Source organism: Cebus imitator, unplaced genomic scaffold, assembly GCF_001604975.1.
Source record: "Cebus imitator isolate Cc_AM_T3 unplaced genomic scaffold, Cebus_imitator-1.0 Scaffold129, whole genome shotgun sequence".
NCBI classification, from domain to species: Eukaryota; Metazoa; Chordata; class Mammalia; order Primates; family Cebidae; genus Cebus; species Cebus imitator.
Genome location: NW_016107444.1, coordinates 5607145 through 5627454, shown reverse-complemented (window position 1 = coordinate 5627454; position 20310 = coordinate 5607145). Strand labels below are relative to the sequence as shown.

The 20310-nt window shown below is 37.4% G+C and overlaps 1 protein-coding gene and 1 long non-coding RNA gene across 9 annotated transcripts in view; one reads left to right on the top strand and one right to left on the bottom strand.

Annotated features, from left to right (window-relative positions):
- The window catches only part of NKTR (natural killer cell triggering receptor), a 46298-nt gene that overhangs the window by 7043 nt on the left and 18945 nt on the right, over positions 1 to 20310 (bottom strand). For 6 of the 8 annotated variants that reach the window (XM_037742912.1, XM_017540969.2, XM_017540970.1 and 3 more), the window contains 7 exons: positions 11981 to 12010; positions 11240 to 11385; positions 9755 to 9977; positions 8821 to 8976; positions 5831 to 5918; positions 5130 to 5275; positions 1074 to 3959 (listed from right to left, as the gene is read on the bottom strand). In XM_037742912.1, the coding sequence (XP_037598840.1) occupies positions 1074 to 3959; positions 5130 to 5275; positions 5831 to 5918; positions 8821 to 8976; positions 9755 to 9977; positions 11240 to 11385; positions 11981 to 12010 (3675 nt within the window). Of the gene's footprint in view, positions 1 to 1073; positions 3960 to 5129; positions 5276 to 5830; positions 5919 to 8820; positions 8977 to 9754; positions 9978 to 11239; positions 11386 to 11980; positions 12011 to 15224; positions 15253 to 20310 lie in introns of all 8 variants that reach the window. The other 2 variants (XM_017540971.2, XM_017540976.2) reach the window with 2 other exon arrangements.
- LOC119473038 lies at positions 2965 to 18928 on the top strand. The gene is made up of 4 exons (XR_005202210.1): positions 2965 to 3054; positions 3454 to 3543; positions 5161 to 5262; positions 18646 to 18928. It is a non-coding gene; the product is annotated as an uncharacterized LOC119473038 (long non-coding RNA).

The window sequence follows — 20310 nt, the reverse complement described above, 5'->3', positions numbered from 1 at the left end:
AGAGAAAAGTCCACGAGGAGGAAGAGAAGCCTCCGCCAGCAGGATGAACCGGCCGAGTGGGAGAAGGAGCCTGCAGAGGGCTCCAGAAATGAGGCTGAACACGCCATGGCACTGGCCATCATAATGCCTGAAAGCTTCATCAGTAAACTAAGGCAGCAAGTGCACAACTAAGGGCAAAAGAGAGTGAGCACAGACAGCCCGTGACGGCTCCTTGTTTAGGAAGAAGTCTGGGTAGCAAGCGAAGAAAGACTGATGAATAACCAGAAAGGAAAACAGCGTTACAGATTCGTATGCTACTTTCAGTTCACATGATGAATATCAAGCACAATATAACAAGGGATATGAGTAAAACCACAACATGTTTACGAGGAAAAGAAAACAATGCAACACAACTGCTTATTAACTTATTACCATCACAGTATTTTTTCCATTTTTAATTCTCATCTGTGTTATCCATTCTATGCTGACAACAAAAGTTATGATGTAACTTATAACGACAAAAACCTTTTCATGAAAGTGCAGAGTGACAAAGATGAGATAAAGATGTTTTAAATTCTTTTGTTGCCTTTCAAACAACAGCAAAAAATCTAAAGATGATCATTTTTATCATTTTTACCCCTACTCCCCCACCCCCGCATCTAAACTAAGATGTATGCATGTCTTCGGCAGGTAACCGCCTCTCTGGCCCTCACCTTCCACATGTCTAAACTGAAAGGTTAGAGTAATGATCTGCAAATTCTATATATTCTGCCAATTTAGGATTCCATTCTAAGGCACTGTTCACTGGCAAGAGAGCAGTCTCACACCTTTAAAGATGGAGAACTTACAACCTATCATGGGAACTCATTTCTACTGACAGGGAGCTTTAAATTGACAGTAATAGAGTTTTGTAAACCGAGCCCAAATTTCTCCTCCTGAATTCCCTCTCCCTATGTCCTCAATTCTGAATCACACAAGACTTCTTTTCCTTTCAAGATCTTTGGAAATAGTGTTTCTGTCCCTAATTCTGATATTCTTCCAAGCTAAACAACAAAAGACCCTCTTTGGGAGAAAAAAAAGAGAATACTGCTCACCGATAAGAAGACGTGGAACTTCTCGACCGACTTCTTGAATGACTGTAGGAGACAGACCTTGCTCTGTGTCTCGATTTGGTTTCAGACTTGCTTCGAGATCTACTCGGACTCCTGGACTGGCTGTCACCATCCCGACTGGGCGTCTGCTCATCACTTGAACTCTCCTGATTTCTTGGTCTACGGTTTAAGCGCGCTGTCTTTCTTACTTCATCAAAGAGAGACCCAGGCCGAACTTTATTTTTGCTTTTAATTTCTATTCTCAAGCCTTGTGGTTTCACTTCGGCCACAGTGGTCAACGCCTTAACTCCCACAGCACTGGATGTGGCAGCAGTGGGTGCTGCCAGGTTCCCCACACCTTGCAGGGGCTTCCATTTCTTATCAATGAGGTTGACCTGGCTCTTCTCAGCCACCTCCTTCTTCCCGGAACTTTCTCCAGCACTAGCCAAGCTAGGAGAGCCACTGTCCTGTTTCCCCACTTCACCCAGCACTTTACTTTCAGACACGCTGCTTTCCTGTTTTACTACCACTGCTTCAGAATGTTCTGCTGCCATATCCTGCTTCAGAACGACGTTTATATCTGGGGTATCAAGGCGTGCGTTTCCCAGAGGGGAAGCCTCCTCTACCTTTGCGGGGGAACTCCTATCAGGAGTACAGATCTCCATGTTGTCATCTGTTTGAAGCACATCTTCTACTCCATTGGGAACACGTTCTTCAACATGCTGAATGCTTTGCGAACAGGCCACATTTTCCTCAGTATTTAAAGCTGTGGGAGAAATGCTGAGTTTATTATCATCTTTAGTAAACTGATCAGGATCTGATGAAAGAGTCGCTGTATTATGTTTACCTGAAAGGCTGCCCTCTTCACATGATTTCTCTGTTTCTGGAATATTATCTTTTACGGTTTCACTGTTTTCAGAAACCTTTTTCTCTTTTGACTCCTGAGTAACCTGCTTGTCATCAATCTCCTCCTCCTCCTCTTCACCAAATTCTAGTGGAGGCTGCCAGTGAAATGCTTGCTTTCGCTTTGGAGCCTTGTGCTTTTTGTCTTTTTTCCCTTTCAATTTCTCTTTCACTTTTTTGGTGTGTTCTCTTTTAAGATTTTCCTTTGACCCATGTTTGTGCTTTTGTGGCTTTCCTCTACTGCTTTCAGAATTGGAACAAGATCCCTCAGAATCAGAGGTTGATGTGCGCTGTCTGCTTGATTTCCAAGCGCCCTTATCATCAGGCAGTGAGGTATGTGTGGACGACTTTGTTGTGGGTTTGACTTTGATGTGAATTTCACTACCCTCTGATTCGGAATCGGATGTGGCCTCACCTTCCTCCTTGTCAGAGGATGGCTGCGAGTCATTTCTACTGTTTTTAGCTACATCTCGTTCTGAATTTGACTCAGAGTCCCATTTACTCCCAGCATAATTCTTCCTTCTGGGCTTACTGCCATTTCTAAAGTGATCAGAAAGATTCTCTTTCAAAGTTCTTTTTTTTGAATGAGGGCATTCCCGTTCAGGCTTGGATTTCTCTTCACCTCTGTTTTTTTCTTGTTTGTTACGTGTTCTTTCCATTTGGCCCTGCTTCTCTCTTTCTTGGGCTGACTGTGTAGCCCGAACACTTGACTGCTCACTGTCTGAAGAATAGTCTAAAGATGATCTGCTCTCGCTATACCTTCTCTGACATGAAGACCTGTCTCTACCTTTCACATATTTACTGTGAAGTGTCTTTTCGGAGCTGCTGCTGTGCCTTTTATGTGAAACGCTGTTTTTTTTCCTACTGGATCTAAGTTTCCTCTTAGCTCGTCTTCCATCATCACTGCTAACAGAAGTATATGAAGATGATCTACTACACTGTGAATGATCACTGTATTTACTTCGTGAATGAGATCTAGATGATGGAGACCTAGACCTTAAATGTGAACTAGCTAGACTACGTGACCTTGTATATGATCTGGAATAAGATCTACTCCTAGAAGATCTGCTCCTTGACCTTGGTGAGCTTTCTGAACTTCTATCACTGTATTTTGAATACGTGCTCTGATCACTTTCTGAATTTTTTTCTCTTTTATGGTAGGATGTTGAGCTACCAGTCTCTTTAATATTTGGTAAACTGTAAGTGCTTTGGATGGGCAGCAAGTGGGTTGTTTTAGCTTTCATTTCCTGAATTCGCTCATAAGAGGGCTTCCAAGGTTTCTGTCCAGGCTTCCATCTTGAAGGGGGGGGGCTGTCACTCAGTGGTATTACAGGAATATTTTCTGCTACAACAGGCTGTACTACTACATTTTCATTTTGGGCCATGGTTGCTCTTAAAGGTTCTGTTTTAACTGGTTTATTTTCACTTAACTGAGAAGCTGTTCTTCTTGGTGATTTTGATGCTCTCTTTTGGTGCCCAGACTTGGAACTAGATCTGGATTTCGATCTACTTCGAGAATGTGAGGACTTCGATGCAGTCTTTGATCTTGAGCTTCCTCTAGAGTAGGACCGTGAGTGAGATTTCGATCTGTATGAGTCTCTGCTGGAATGGGTTAAAGAGCTCTGAACATCCTTATCAGATTTAGACCAGTCTCTCTTTGATGAGTGATGAGACGATATTGAGGAAGAACGAGAACTCCTTTCTCTATCACAAGAGGATTTCATTCTTCGAGTGGAAGATTTTGAGGATTCTATGTCAGACAGCATAAGAATCCTTCTCTTCTTTGTTTGTTTGTGTCTTCTGCAATGTTTCTGCTTTTTCCCTTTCTTTTTATGCTTAACTTTTTTCTCTTTTCTGCGTTTCTTATGGTGGCCATCAGAGTGTCTTGCTGTACTAAGGTCTGAATGATATCCATTATAGGACCATGATCTTGATCTCTGGGACAAGCTTCTTTCATCCCATCGGCTTGAACAGGGGTCACTTAACCTACAGAAAGGACACAATATTCATGCAGTGATTTATAAGCACGTTTTCTATGCCTTAAAACGCAGCTTTGTTAAGCACACACAGGAAGCGTGAATCAAAGAGTTATAGGCCTGGTCTTGTTATACTTTCAGAGACACACACTGAGATCTACTAACGGATTCACTTATGAAAGGATTTTTTTTTTAAGCTAAACAAAGAATCTTACATTTGTTGGGAAAATGTTTTTGAAAATCAAACCAACTAATCACAAGAACACTACTGAACTCAATCACAAGAGTTCCTGGCTGTTACCTGCTAACAACCCTCTGCCTCTAGAAACAATTTTTGAGGGCATGTCAAAACAAGGTCCCAAACAATTTTGTTGATTTTCTAAAAGATGCAGGACAGCTGCTTGAAACCAGCATGAATCTTGTTTTTTCTCCACCTCACAGAAGTAATCCAGATTTCCCCTAAGACTGTAAACTACTTAAAACAGAAACTGAGGACAAAGTACACAAAAACAGATACAGGCTTTACAATCTCAGTGGTAATGTCAAGGCTCAGAATTGAAAGTCCTCAGTACCACTGTGTCTGAGCCACGTTTACACAGCAGATGCATTCCTTCTCCTCCTTTTCCCAATTCCGAACCACTCTGCAGGATGTCCACAGAGAGAGAGAGAATTCTACCATGAAGAATACACAGCGTCCCATTAGTATATTTTTCACTAGCTATTCTGGGGCCTGTCCCCTTCCTAAAATAAATATTCCCCTGTGGGACATAACTGAAGGTACGAGATACGTATACTTCTAAAGAAGCAACAGTCCCTGAGATCAAAAGTCAACGTGCACACTGAGTGCAGGTGTTCCTATCCACCAATGAACTCAGCATTGACCTGGCTGGCTAGAAAAGAATCTGCTACATAATTTCTAAGTCCTAATCATTTCTAAAATTGACTAAGAGGTCATTAAAAGATACAGGCTTATAGTTTTTGTTAAGGAAAACAGGATTTTGATTTAAAAGCCCAACTAGTTAAGAGTACTACTTTCACCAAGAAGTCCCAAATGTATTTCCTTTGGTCAGAGTCTAATTCTGACTGTGAATCTTTAACGAAATGTCCAGAATTTTATCGAATCCCTTTAACACTTAAAATAGAACAGACCCAGGATTGTGCTTATACTCAAAGCCCTTACTTATCTCCTTTACTCCATTTTTCTCCACTAGGTGGTCTGTATGCTCGTAATCTCTGCATTTCCTCTTTCCAGTGAGGAGGTGTTTCACTGCTGTCATCATCATCTGACTCAGAACAGGATCTTGACCTTGGAGGTGTGTGATAGCGCTTTAAAAACAAAGAGATACTATTTTTAAAAATGCATCTCAACAGTCTGCTATAGGACAGAGTTAAGTAAAAGATCCAATCTCAGATCATCCCATCAAAGGCAATGATTCAGGTTGCCAAAAGGGTGGTCTAAAGTTATTTCTTTTCCTTTTTTTTTTTCTTTTTAATTTTTATTTTAGGTTCGGGTGAAGTTATTTCAAACGAGGCATTAAAAAAGATGGGCAAGGCTGAGAGATTCACCTGTAATGCACATAAACTTTTCCTCGTCAGTCTTAATGAATACATTCATTAGCCTAGATTATTCAACATGCCAGATTTCTCAGCATACTCACTGACGGTTTTACACGTTCCTCTTTTTAGACTCAATTAAACCCATTCAAACACAGCAGAATACTTTGATCTAACAGCAACATCTTCCCATAATTATGGAAAATAAAATTAGTTCCTTGAATAGATTTTGTATTATATCTAAAATTAAAGCTAGGATTTTGATGATAGGTAAACATTTTTTCCTATTTAGATATATAATTTCAAAAAAAGTCTTATCACACATACAATTGTGCCCCTTCCTTTAATCTTCCGTCCAGACTTTGATACAGATGGTTTCTGATCACTTACAATGGGTGCAACATCAGGAATCTTCCTAGGAAAAGAAGATGGTGATGAAAATTAAAAATAAGCAAAGGGGAAGCATTTTTCTCAATGTTTAAATACAGAATTTATGTCCCTATAATACCAAAACACTTCATTTATCCAACACTTTTGTAGAATGAGACATTCCACATAACCTTATTTTGTAAGCAAACCATTTAAATGACAAAACTTAAAAAAAAATCAATTGAGTAAAAATACATGATACTGATACTAGTAGCTCTCCTTTTAAGCACAGTACTATCTTTTTTTTTTTTTTTTTGAGACACAGCCTTGCTCTGTCGCCAGGCTGGAGTGCAGTGGTGCAATCTCTGCTCACTGCAACCTCCAACTTCCTGGTTCAAGCGATTCTCCTGCCTCAGCCTCCCAAATAGCTGGGATTACAGGCACGTGCCACCACGCCCAGCTAATTTTCATATTTTCAGTAGAGATGGGTTTTACCATGTTGGTCAGGATGGTCTAGATCTCCTGACCTCGTGATCTGCCCACGTTGGCCTCCCAAAGTGCTGGGATTACAGGCATGAGCCACCGCGTCCAGCACCATCTTTAAAGAAAATCCTTTTGTCTCTCCTACTCTAAGCTGCCCCTTCATCTTAAATGCTTTGAATCTACTGCCTTATTACATCATATATACTATCAAAGTATAGTTTCTGTGACGCCTACAGTCTTCCATGCATGAGGTCTTTTCACACCTCAATTTATTTTGTGTCTGTTACTATTAACATAATGGCTAGTTTCTATTGGGCAATTACTGTGTCTGGCATTGTATTAATAACCATTTAAAAATACTTTTTAAGAGCTATCTATATATACACATTCGCACACATGTATATATACATACATAACATAAAATGCCATTTATAGCATTCTAAATGTACCGTTCAGTGGCATTAGTTACACTGACAATGCTGTGCAAGCATCACCGTCTTTTCAAAGCTTTTTCATCACCCCAAACAGAAACTCTACTCATTAAACACTAACTCCCCATTCCCTGCTCTCACCAGCAGCCCCTGAAAACCTCTATTCTGCTTTCCATTTCTATGAATTTGACGATTCTAGGAACCAAGTATCATATGGTTCCATTTATATGAGGAATATTCAACACTTTGGGTATTTGTCTTTTTTGTGACTGGCTAATTTCAAGAAAGAAAACAAATTTCCAAAAATATTCTGTTGACGAAACTCAAAACACTATAACAACAGCTGAGTATCATTTTTTGTAATAAAGGTCTACTAATGAGGAGAATGCAATTCATTTTTGGGAGGTGGAATAACTTTGCTTAATTAGGGCTCAAAGTTAGTATTCTCTATTAAAACAACTAATGTTAAAAATTGGCTGGGGGTGGTGGCGAGGCACCTGTGGTACTAGCTACTCAGGAGGATAAGGCAGGAGGATCACTTGAGCCCAGGAGGTTGAGGCTACAGGGAGCCATGATCTTGCCACTGCCCTCTAGTCTGGGCGACAGAGCAACAGAGCAAGTCCCTGTCTCAAAAAAACAAGAAAATACAAAAAACTCCCAGATAATGTTAATGCTCTTCCTCAATGCTCATCTGTAATGAGATTTTATGGATTTCATCTTTAAAAAGATCTCTTCACACAGATGGTTGATACGTGTAGCGGCTGAAATTCTGGTGAGTTACAGCTTTATCACTGTGATTTGTAGTGCACCTCCTAGCACGTAAAGGCGTGAGAGCACTACATACAAACTCTGCTGCAGCAGAACAAATGTAAACAAATGAATGAGGTCATGTTTCAATGAAACTTTATTTTTAGATAAACTTTATTTTTAGATAGAATTTCACATAATTTTCATGTCACAAAATATTCCTTTTTTGATTTCCACTAAAGAAACATTTAAACACATCAAAAACACATTTAACTCATGGACTGTACAGAAACAACCAGGAGGCCAAATCTGGTCCATGAGTCATAGACTGCTGACGCCGATCATGTAACAATGAAGTTGATCTTTCAAGTTTCCTACTTTCTGAAAGCCAAATGGATTTGACCAATGAACTTGGTGACTTACAAGGAAGAAAAGTTCTACTATAAAGTCTGTTCACAAGCTAGAATTTTTAATAATGAAAACATAATATGTTGAGCTACTAATTCAAAGATACACGCCATTTTGCAACAGCTTTTTGAAACAAGACAGTATCAGGCTTTAAAAAAATTTAATAAACTAAATAACTTTATACAAAGACCTAATTATAAACAAGGACTCTTATACTTTTCAGCTTTCAAAATAACTCTTCATAGGGTACTTATCAATTATACCAGCCGCTGTGGTATTTCTATTTCTTTTCATGAAACATTTTCTTTTAATAATTCTAAACTTAAATCTAATATACAAAATACATTACTATTTTCTCAGACCAAATCTAAAACTACACGTTCACTTTTCCAATGCAAAGAAGTAATCGTTGAACAAGTTAACAAAAGTAACTTATGATACTGAATTATATTTCCAATCATCATGCAATTAATTATGCACTATTCAAATTGGAACGCATGCTTCGTCACTCAAATGGATCCAAAAAATTCATCTAACTCTCAATTCTGATAACTACAATCTCACCCCTCTAATGAAAGGCAAAGGCAGGAAGATTAGGAATGAAATCTTCCCAGATCACCAATAAGAGCTTCCCTGACCAACTTGCCCAACCTCCTCTCCCTACTAGAATGTGAATTCTGAAAGGTAGTGTACATAACAGTCATTAATCTGGTATCTCCCATATTTCCTACTTATCATTCATTAATCTGATAGTCCCACAGTATCTTTCAATGTGCTTCAAACATGAGTCATGTTCCATACATGAGTGTAGAACTGCAGTGAGCTGATGGAATTGTCTCTCAGAGAAATAAAAACATATAGTTTAGTCATCCTACTTACGGTTCAGGTTCCGCAGTAACAACAGGCATATCTCTTCTCAGTAAAAATCGGTTCTCAGGCACTGGAGGAATTTCTTCTGGGCGAACCACAGGTTTTTCCCTTTTAGCATTGGCATCAACTGACCTTTTTTCATTGGTATCACTCCTCTCAGAATGACTTAGAGAGAACAAATCAAGTCACTGATTAAAATGTATAATGTTTGCATTTCATAATAAAAGCACATAAAATTAGATATTAAAACAGCATAATTAACGATAGTGTACAAGTCTCACTCAAAAGAGTTATACGATTTTCACAAAGAGAACATATTATCAACCAGATATTAAAAACCCAGAGGCTAACATTTTGAAATTGTTAAATGATCCTAACATTTTTATTTTAAGAGTTCCAGGAAGCTAGGTATTGTGGCTAACACCTGCAAGCCCAGTACTTCAGGGGTCACATGGGAGGATTGCTTGAGGCCAGGAGTCAGAGACCAGCCTGCCCAACACAGCAAAAGACCCTGTCTCTACAAAAACTTTAAAAATTCGCCAGGCACAGTGGTAACTCCTGTACTCCTGGCTACTCAGGAGGCTGAGGCAGAAGTATCTCTTGAGCCCAGGAGGTCGAGGATGCAGTGAGCTATGATTGTGCCACTGTACTCCATCCAGCCTGGGTAACAGAGCAAGACCCTGTCTCTTAAAAAAAAACACAACAAAATAACTAACAGTTCTTAGGACTATTTTCACCTGAAAACTGAAAACACACACAATCTTTGAAATGAAATGCCTACACTACCAACTCCTAGATTTGGCAGATTTCAATTTAGATAAAGTTTAAAAAATACCATCCCTTTTCAGTAACAGCTAATACAATTGAGTTTACGGAATTACACATATTCCTCCCTTTCTGGAGTGTGTGTTTTTAGGTGAGTACACTGGTGTTTAACACGTACCCTTTGGGGCTCATTACATGTTTATTCCTTGGTTCTTCTGAACTGCTTGCTTCCTTTCGCCTCTTTTTAGAATGTTTAACTTTTGGCCTCCTCTTATGTTTCCTCCTTCTGCTTCTCTCATGTTCAATTTCACTTTCTGAAGATGATTCTGAAGAGGAAGAGGAATTGGAAGAGGAATCCAAGTCTTCTGAATGAGCTGGTTTCTTCCTTTTTTTCTCAAAAACTTTTAAGAAACATTTATAAAAACATTAGTACTAAATTTCAGTGCCTATGCTTCAGAGTAAAAACTATGATTACTGAATATCAAAATACGCTTTATATACAGCGAACAAAAAATGAAATGTAGTTTTTTCAAGTTTATAATAAAATTACTGGCAAGATTGTAAGGTAATTAAGTCCCCTGTCCTTATGAAGTCTAAATTCTAGCTGGGTTAAATAACAAGAAATAGGCCACACCCATAATAAAGGCGGTGGCTCACACCTGTAACCCCTGCATTATGGGAGGCCAAGACAGGCGGATCACTTGAGGTCAGGAGTTTGAGACCAGCCTGGCCAACATGGTGAAACCCAGTCTCTACTAAAAATAAAAATTAGCCAGGCATGGTGGTGCATGCCTATAATCCCAGGTACTCCAGAGGCTAAGGCAGGAGAATCACTTGAACCCAGGAGGCGGAGGTTGCAGTTAGATGAGACTGTGCCACTGCACTCCAGCCTGGGCAACAGAGCAAGAGCCTGTCTCGAAATAAATAAAAAGAAAGAATTGCATAATATGACAAATGATAAGTGCTAAGACAGCAAAACAAAGCAGTGTGAAGGGAATAGGGAGATTAGGGATAGTTTAAGATAACATTTGAACAGAGACCTACAGAAGCAAGGGACGATATCATGCAGTTATCTTAATGGAGGGTGTTCCAGTCAAAGAGAACAGGCAGCACAAAGTCCCTGAGTGGCTGGCATGTCTGAACAAAGGTCAATGTGCCTGGAAGGCAATGAATAAGGGAAAAGAGTTCAGACAGACAGCAGAGAGCTGGACCAGCCAGTGCCTTAGAGACCACTGCAAAGACTTAGGCTTTGGAAGACTGAGAAGGGAGCCCTTCAAGGGTTCTAAGCAGGCATGACATGAATGCAAATTATGGTTCAAAGGGGTCACTCTGGTTGCTGTTAAGGACAGACCACAGTGGTCCTAGGACATAAGCAATAAGACCAGTTAGGAAGCTGCTGCTGCTGACAGAAGGTCATAGGACAGAGGCGAGGCAAACAGTAATCCAGGCACAAAATACTGGTGGTTTGGATCAGGCTGGTGGCAAGGAAAAGGACGAGGAGGTGAGATCTGACGAGATCCGCTGAAAGGTTAAATGTGCAGGGTACGATTCAGAGGCACCAACGGCTACTGTTGTACCAGCAGTTCCACTGCCCAAATCCAGTCAGTCTTCAACACTGCTTTACCTGCGTCCTAGCTTCGTCTACTGTCAAAGAAGTTCTTACCATCTTTCACGGAGTCTGTGGCAAGTACCCCGCAGTCAATAACTCGCACATCTGCATATGGTCTGCTTGCAGCATCAGTTTTCAGATTTTCAATTTGTTCGATTACTTCAAAACCAGAAATAACCAGTCCAAAGACGACATGCACCCTGTCAAAATACAAATTCAAGACACAACTGGTCTGATAATTAAGCTATAAACAATAATCAAGACAATTAACTGTAATCAATGACATGTCCACAGACCTGAAAATAAAACCAAACTGTTTGTTGTAAGAAGCAACTAGAAAGGATGAGAACTTGAAATCTGCTTCATAAAAGGAAACAATTATGCAAACTGGGCCTCGGTTTTCTGCCTTTAAAACAATGGTTCTTAACCATTTTAGATAAAGAGTTTGGTAACATTCAGACTTTACTTGTTACTCGGAAACCCTCCTTACAGGGACACTTGAAATTGTGCTGTTTACTATCTGGCCCATTTTGAAAACTTTTGAAAAAAACAAAACAAAACAAAACTGTATTGCTGAGAAGCCCATCCATGAGGACAGATTAATGACTCCTTCAGTGACATGAGAGCCATGGGGTCTCAAAAAGACTCTATTTTGTGACCCTAAGGAAAAGGCTGGCTGTGAGATTAACCCCAACATCAACTCTGCACTCCCTTGAGGGCTTAACCATGCTCCAATCTGTCGTTATGGCTGGCCACCCAAACACTTCCCCAAGGTAGTAAGAATATAACTCTTACCCATCCAGGTGTGGAGCAGGCTTTGTGGTACTATGTAATAAACATCAACACAAAGATGATGTCAAACACGGTGTGTTCGGGTGAAGAGAGCAGAAAGGTTTAAACACAGCATGTAGAGAACAGAGAAGTAAAGATAAAAAGATAAGGGAACAAGTTAAACGTGATATACATCTAACCTTAAAGACCCCCAAAACAGCAATAGTAGCCATTTTACTAATTAAAAAAAAAAAACCTCACAGTCATCTCTATTAGACTACATGTACGTATACATAATATATGAAATAGGTTTGACTTATATCCATAAATATTTAGCATGAATACACATAAAAATTAAAGTTACTCTCAAATCTAAAACAAAACAAAATACTTTTAAAAACCCTCAAAATGTATCAGCATAATTAAATAAGAAAAGCACTTCTTATTTGCCCTATGGAAAGAAAATGTGATTAACATTTGCCCCACACGTGTAAAAGTTTTCCTATTTGTGATGTCTCATATTGAGTCAGTCTGCATTTTTAGGCAGGCAGACAGAGGTAGGCCTTGGAGCTCTGTTTCCAGAACTTCCTGCCCCCCTTCCTTCACCCAAGGTGAAGCTCTGACACAGCAACTAAAAATGCGATAGGGAGAAAAGCTGCAATTGGCCAACCATTCTGATAGCAAAGTAATGATGGCTAACATTACAGGCATTTTAAATTTCCATGGCCCAGAAAACACCCAACCGGCTTCTTCTACAGTCACCAACGGTCAGACAATCTACAGGGTATATCTGGTTAAGATATTTTGAACCCAAGCTAGTTATTCAAAAGCAGAGAATTAGACTCAGAATTATACACCACAAGCGTCTTGATTTATAAGAATGAGAAATAGATATTTAAGAGATAGAAAACAAATCTGAGAGAGAAAAAAATATCACTAGATGTCAGGCCATGTTAAAGCAGTCAACTGTACTAGAAGCTCCCACATAAATTTTTACATTCATTTTAAAGCAATTTTAAGACATGTGAGTGAACAAAACCCAGTTTTTAACCATAGCAATGCTAAAAATCTTTATTGTACAAGGATTTGTAATGCTTATACTTACATTAAGAATATTAAGTTCTGCAAGAGCACTACATAATTTAATTTTTAAAAAGTAAAATGTCAACTTAAGAAGTCCCAGAATTTTAAAAGAAATACTAAGTTTTAAAACCACAAATATCAAATATTCCTCAGAAGAGTGAAAAGTGGAAATTCAGGCTAATGTAATTATAAAAATAAAAACAGGCAGCAAAAAAAAAAGAAAAAGAAAACAAAAACTAATGAATTAGTGAGCCACTAGTGTTTAAACCACTAAACTAGCACCTAGAAACCACTTTGGATGGTAACTTTAAGAGAGAAATGTGCTTTAACTATAAAGCTTTACCAAAGTACACTGAAGACAAGAAATTAGTACAGAAGCTAGACAGTGATTCCATTATATGAAAGATGTACAGAGTACTTATTTATTTATTTATTTTGAAATGGAGTCTTGCTCTGTTGCCCAGGCTGGAGTGTGATGGCACGATCTTGGCTCACTGCAACCTCTACCTCCCAGGTTCAAGTGATTCTCCTGTGTCAGCCCCCAAGTAGCTGGGATTACAGGCATGCGCCATCACGCCCGGCTAATTTTTATATTTTTAGTAGAGATGGGATTTCACCATGTTGGCCAGGCTGGATCCGCCTGCCTCTGCCTCCCAAAGTGCTAGGATTACAGGCATGAGCTACCACGCCCAGCCAAAAATGCTTCTAAAAAAGTAAAATTTTTCTACAATGTCTAAGGGATCAGCCCAAATATGTAGAAGTAAAAACAATGTATGGTTTCCTGATGAGACATATCCCTTTTCCTTCCCTGATCCTTTTTCCCATAACTCACAGATCTTGTAGTATTGGGGAAAGCCTACACATTTTTCTAAAACATGAAGAGCCCAATTCATCTTGGCTCATAGAAAGGTTGTAAAAACTACCTTATGGCAAACCTTTGGAGCACACGCTGAAATAAAACATTCCAGAGCAGTGTAGTGATTCAGCAACATACTACTTGAGACTCAATTTAAGGATGGAACAGCTATCATTATGACATTAAAGTTTAGTTTTTAATTCGAATGAAAACTGCCAAGAATAGGCAAACTTGGTCTTTTGTTGTAGTAGCGCAGAAAACAAAGACAGAAACGACTCTTTCTTTCAAGGACAACTCAGCCTGCCCATGGTGCCTAAACCTGATGTGAATGATTTAAGTGCATTACTTGGATCTGCAACTCAAGATACAGAAATGTAAGTCTGTACGTACTTTAATTAGATTAGATTACATATTAAGAATACTAAATATTTAACAAAAAGAAGCCCTCTGGAGTTCTCCACCCACATTCCAGGGGTAGAAATCCCAATGTAAAGCAGGTTTACTGGCACTGGGCTAATACAGGGATGAACAGAGGACATTAGCCAAAGAGGGTTACAAAAGGGTGGGGAGAAATAATATGCACCGTCTAGACTATTCAATTCTATTCAGAGAGGCAGAGAGCTCATCCCACGAACTCTTACTATTTCAAAACTTTCAATTAAAAAAAAATTGCATTGATCTTCAAAGCAGCTGTTTAAAGAGCCATGCAATGGTGGCCCATGCTCAGTAAGTGAAGGCCAGAGGCTATCATAAATGTTTAAATTTATATATGCTTATGAAAACATACCTAAAAAAGAGAAAAAACCACAAAGAACATTTCAGATTATAAAACCTTTCAATATGTATGCATTTCCATTTTCTCTTGTACTTAGAGACAGCGATTTCTCAGTTTCCCCAACCCCTGAATCTACTTTAAAAAAACGTGTCCAAGGTATTTAAGCCTTATAAATCCTAGAAATTGACAAGTGTCACTGCTACTCCAAAAACAATCTACCATTGTTTTATACCATTATCAGAGAAGCTTTTGCCCTTATAAAGAAATGACTAATTCCACACTGAAATGAGAACTAAAACCATACTATAAACTGTAGCCCCACTCCCCCACCCAGAAGATGTGCAGGAACTTGGTGGAAACTAGCCACTGAAGTTAAAATATAGTTCCCAGGATTAACCATGAAAAATAAAAGGCATTTGTTTTACATGTACTGCTGCTATACAGATAAAGCGAAAGTTTTTTTTCTTAAAATGTTTCAATGCACATAACAATAGAATTAAAGAGATAAAGGCAAAGAAAGAAAGAGAGAGAGCCTTAGAGTAATGAGACATTACCTTTGGAGCGCACGGTGTAACACTCTTTCTGTAAATTTTACACAAAAATGGCAAGAAATAAATTGTAATACACTTTTAAGACAAGACTGAATCTATGTTTTAATATCAATATAACTTTGAAATTAAATATTTTCAAGTTTTATGCAAAGCAAGAAAGCTTTTTTAAATGGAGGGCTCTAAATTTTCTTTCGTACGGGACATTTACATAGAGACGAATTATGCTTAAGAAAAGCACTGTATTGTGGCTGAGTGGGAATGTATTCATATCCTTAATATTAACACTAGAGTGCCAATAATAGCTATTAACATACTACATTTCCTTTCACAAATCCCAGAAATCAGCTAAGACAACATTTTCTCAAGAGAATAGTGTATCTTGAATACACATATAAACATAAAAATCTGAATATCCAGGAGCAGTTACTACTAGTTAAAAGCAAAACTGTCATTAAAAAAACTGAGTTAAGATCATCCAAAACAAAATTTCAAGGAACTTTTAACTAATTCATGTCAAATAATTAAAGAACCTTTCATGCTTCTACGTTTGAAACCTTTGTTTGGTAACATATCACACAGACTACTTTCAGGAGTCAATGAAAATGTTTGAACTGTAGTTACTGGTTCAGTGATGTCACATACACGTTGAGTTAAAATCACTGAACATAATAATAACGCAGCATAACTACAATTTAAGCGACCTTCTCAGAGGATAAAAAGGCAAGAGAGATGAAAATGTTAAGTGCAGTCAAATCTTAGCCACAATATCTTCTTTTCCTGTCTAATCTCTGATTTTCCCCATTATAAAGAATTTTTTTCAGAGAACACACACACTGACCAATATTTATCTGTGTTTAAACTTAAATAAATCTATTACTACTCAGATCAAAATACTATTATACCATGGACAAAATGCTTTATAAGAGTTCTGAACATAATAAATCTTGAAACATTTAACAATAAGCTTAAATGTATCGTAAAGGCATTGACAACATGAGTGTCAAAAAAGAACATAACGTTTGAAATAATGTGGAGTTTTCAATGAATGTTGCAAATAATAATAATAATAATAAGTGACTGTAGATGTAAAGTAGTATGGAAGAGGGAAATAAAGAAAACTGCTGCCCAATTTAGCTTTTAACATGCAGTGCTTTCCCTTCAACTCCTGGAGCTATCACGCTGTCATGGAAGAGGTACCAAGCTGTACAGAATGATAACACTCGTATAAGGACATGGAAACTGGCCAAGCCACTTGACAATGCTCTACCCGTGTGTTCCAAAAGTCACCAAAGTAGAAGTGCCTTCTAAAATTCAGCACTAATGTTAAGATAATACACACCAAACATTACTGAATACAAAATGTCTTCTACATTGCTAGTATATACGTCATATAAACAGTTAAGTTATTAAGCCTGACACTTAATATTCAGCGAATTTGGTTTATGGCTAAGTTTCATGAACATCTTTGCTCACGAAAAATTCTGAGGTTAATGTATGAAGGTATTACCCCCCCAAAAAAGGAAGGAAAAAGCTAGAACTTCTCAGGTTAACACTTACTAGCATTTCTTCTCACATAAATTTATGAATATGTGGGTAGAAAAAGAATTTCTACCCCAAATCTAGTTTTACTACACAGCTTTACAAACCCCTTAGAACCAACCACTCCTCAACTCTCCTGGCTCCACTACTTTGCAATGATCAGCACTCCTCTCCCATTTAGGTACTTGCAAGGCAGATTCTTAAATGACATCAAGTATGTTCTAAAACTTATTTTGTCCCTCCCTGTTCATTGCCCTATTTATGACTGTTAAAAAATGCAGCAAACCTGTTTTGTTTAAAGTTCAAAACTGGACTCTTCTATACTATCTTGTTTTCTTACATTGTTATGATTAATAATGAGCACTGACAGTGGCCATTGACAGGAACTGCTCTTGCAAGCTCTGCAGATTTCTACTCTATGGCTGTGCAGACTAAGATGTTCTAACAGCAGCTGATGAAGAGACTTCCGTTGCTCTTGATTCAGGCAAATAAGCTCAATACTTCTTTAAGACATCTTTCAGACTAATGAAAACCAGGCAATTACGGCTGTTTCCATTAGGCAAGACAATGTTTGCACATAAATCAGTCTACACATTCAGAAACTTAGGACTACCCTACAAAACACTTTCTTCCTTTTATATCCAAATTTTCATAACAATGTTTAAAGAACAACTAACTCAAGGTACATGGGAGACTAAAATCAAGGTTTCCTGACAGCTATATTAATGTCCTATCCCAGAAGTTATTTACTACAAAGCTATAAATTATTTAATCTTTTTCATGACTATTTTATGCAACAGCTTTGTCTTTTTGATTAACGTATATAAAGACAGTCAGAAAATTACAGTCAGAATGAATAAGCTATCACTAACAGTAAAAGGGGAAAGAATGTTTCCCCAAATGTCATTTTGTTTTCCAGCAAAATGCCTGATGCCTCTAATACTTAACTAAAATAAATTCAGAGCAGAGTGATTAATAAAATTTTGAGCTTAAATATGCTTAAATTTATAGTAAAGGTATTAATAATACGAATAAATGTGCAGCATTCTTTTGCTAGCTATCACTTTCTTCCAGATTATAAGTAAAATTTCTATAATCTGGACTTTACATGGTTTTTCAAGAATTTAGCATAACCTACAGAATGAAAAGGTTGGACTAGATAATCTCTAAATCCCTTTCCAATCTATGATCTTATAATTCTAGCTTTTATTGGGGTTTCTTCCTATTCTTTAACCTAAAAAATAAATAAGAATACAAAGGACAAAATAAACACCAAATGAACTTGGTAACTTTAGTCCCAAGTCTTTAAATTCCTTCAAAAATGTTCAAAATAAAACCACTGTTTCCTTAGTGATTCACGGGGATAGTGCCATATGTCACTTCTTCCACGTTTCTTGAGCAGTACTATTCCAAAAAAGAATCAAGTTTTCTTCTATATAGGCCCCAAGAGCAAAATCACTATGACAAATATAGTAGTAGAAATGGTTACTGTAAAAATTACAAATAGATGTATAGAAGAAAATCTGATTTTCATCATGTATATAATTGTTCCAGCCAAAGAAAGCAATATATGCAAAATCATGTTGAATAAAAATGACATATGCCTAAGGAAGGGTGAGTTTTTAAATGTGTAAGTAATGAAGACAGAAGTTAATGCACAAAACACAAGAATCCTTGAGGGATGTTTTGCAAATACCCATACTAACGGCACCAAATCTATTCCTTAGGAATTGCAGAGTAACCGATTCATAACAAAACTACAAAAACAATTTTGCAAGGATGTATGTATTAGAAATCCTTATTGAGCCTATAAAGCAGGAACTATAAAGACAGTTTTTTTTTTTTAAATTTTACCACCATTCTTACACTATCCTTTCTTTTTCAGATTCCAGAACTGCCACTCAAGGTGCCATATGAGGAGTTGTGATAACAGAGTAAAAGGCAGGAGCCATCCTTCAGAAGCCATCAGCAAGCTCTATGACCATCAGAGCTATTATCTGTGATTATATACATAACCTGAAGATAGTATATTACACTTTTTTACTACCTTCAACTACAAAAGGATTTGGGCTCGTAAAACATAGTTTCAAAGATTTTTCTTTTATCAGCCACCATCTCCATTTTTACCTATTCCTCCAATAAATGCAAGAATATGTTTTATTTTGAAACATGAAAGTTAACTTGATTTTATCCTGCAACTCATGAGAACTGATCTTTCTAGCCAGCATAAAGAAAGTATATAGGCACAAAAGACTTAGAAAAAAAAATATGAGGATTAAACACTCAATTACTTCCAAGACTGCTTATTCCTTTCCAAAGAGACTGCAAATCTCTTTCCAGAAGGAAACTTCAAACTGAAAGTAAAAAATTTTCTATTAGAAGTTCACAATGATTTTAGTGCTAAAGTAAGTTAATTTTGAAAGTAAGTTTAAAAATTCTAATTGTAATTTATTGATTTAAAATTTTTTATTTGGCATTCCTCTTCAAAAACAGTAGTCAAATATAAAATTTGGTCATGTAGAAAACAGTAAAGGCCTTTACCAGATATTCCTAGAAAATACTTAAGCAAGTACTAAATAACATAAGATTTTTCTGAAGGGAGAATCTCGTATACTGAATTTTAATTAGTGGATGTTTAAAGATAGCATTTTAAATCAGTGTTAACGCTAACATTTTATGAATAAGCAAATGTATGTGACAGTATCAAGAAGCTGCTGCTACTTGATAAATCAAATTTTCACTGTGCTGATATAAAAAAGGAAATCTAAAAGAAACTTTAGAGCCCTCAAATGGTAGCTTCTTGACCAATGAATCATTATGTTTTTCATGTTCACAGTTCAGATAAGCTTAAAAATGGAAATGGAAAACCTCAACCAAAGAATAAACAATTTTTACATGAAGTTACTATTAAAAGGTTTCTGAAAATATTTCTTTCTACTTTGCACCGGCTCTTAAGAAGGTTAAGAATAGAAAATCACACTATTAAAGAACAGTAATAACTAACCATCTATGGGATCAAAACAAATAAGAGAACAACTGTTGTAGGTCTTTTGCCTATATAATTCTAAGCATAATCATCTTTTATAAGCTTTCCATTTTTAGGACATTCTTAGGAACAGAATGCCCCTTATCTGAACTTTACCAGATCATGTAGAAATATATTTTTCAGATAAATTTAACATTTGAGTTTTGTATGTGAGTAATACACTCCTTTAAAAACAGGGAAGCGCCATTCATACTCATTCATTCAGAAAGATGACAAAGAAAATTTTTTCAATAAATCATTAATAAAATATTTCTCCAACATACATAGCACAACTGAGATTCACTTCTAATCAAAAGCAATGACCCTCCTGCTGAAAAGTTATCTTTCATATTTTATATGATAGAATTATGATAAAAATAGGTTTTGAAGCAGCTTTAGATAAGAATATAACTAAAAGTACGCCAGGCGTGGTGGCTCGCGCCTGTAATCCAAGCACTTTGGAGGCCAAGGCAGGTGGATCACCTGAGGTCAGGAGTTCAAGACCAGCCTGACCAACATGGTGAA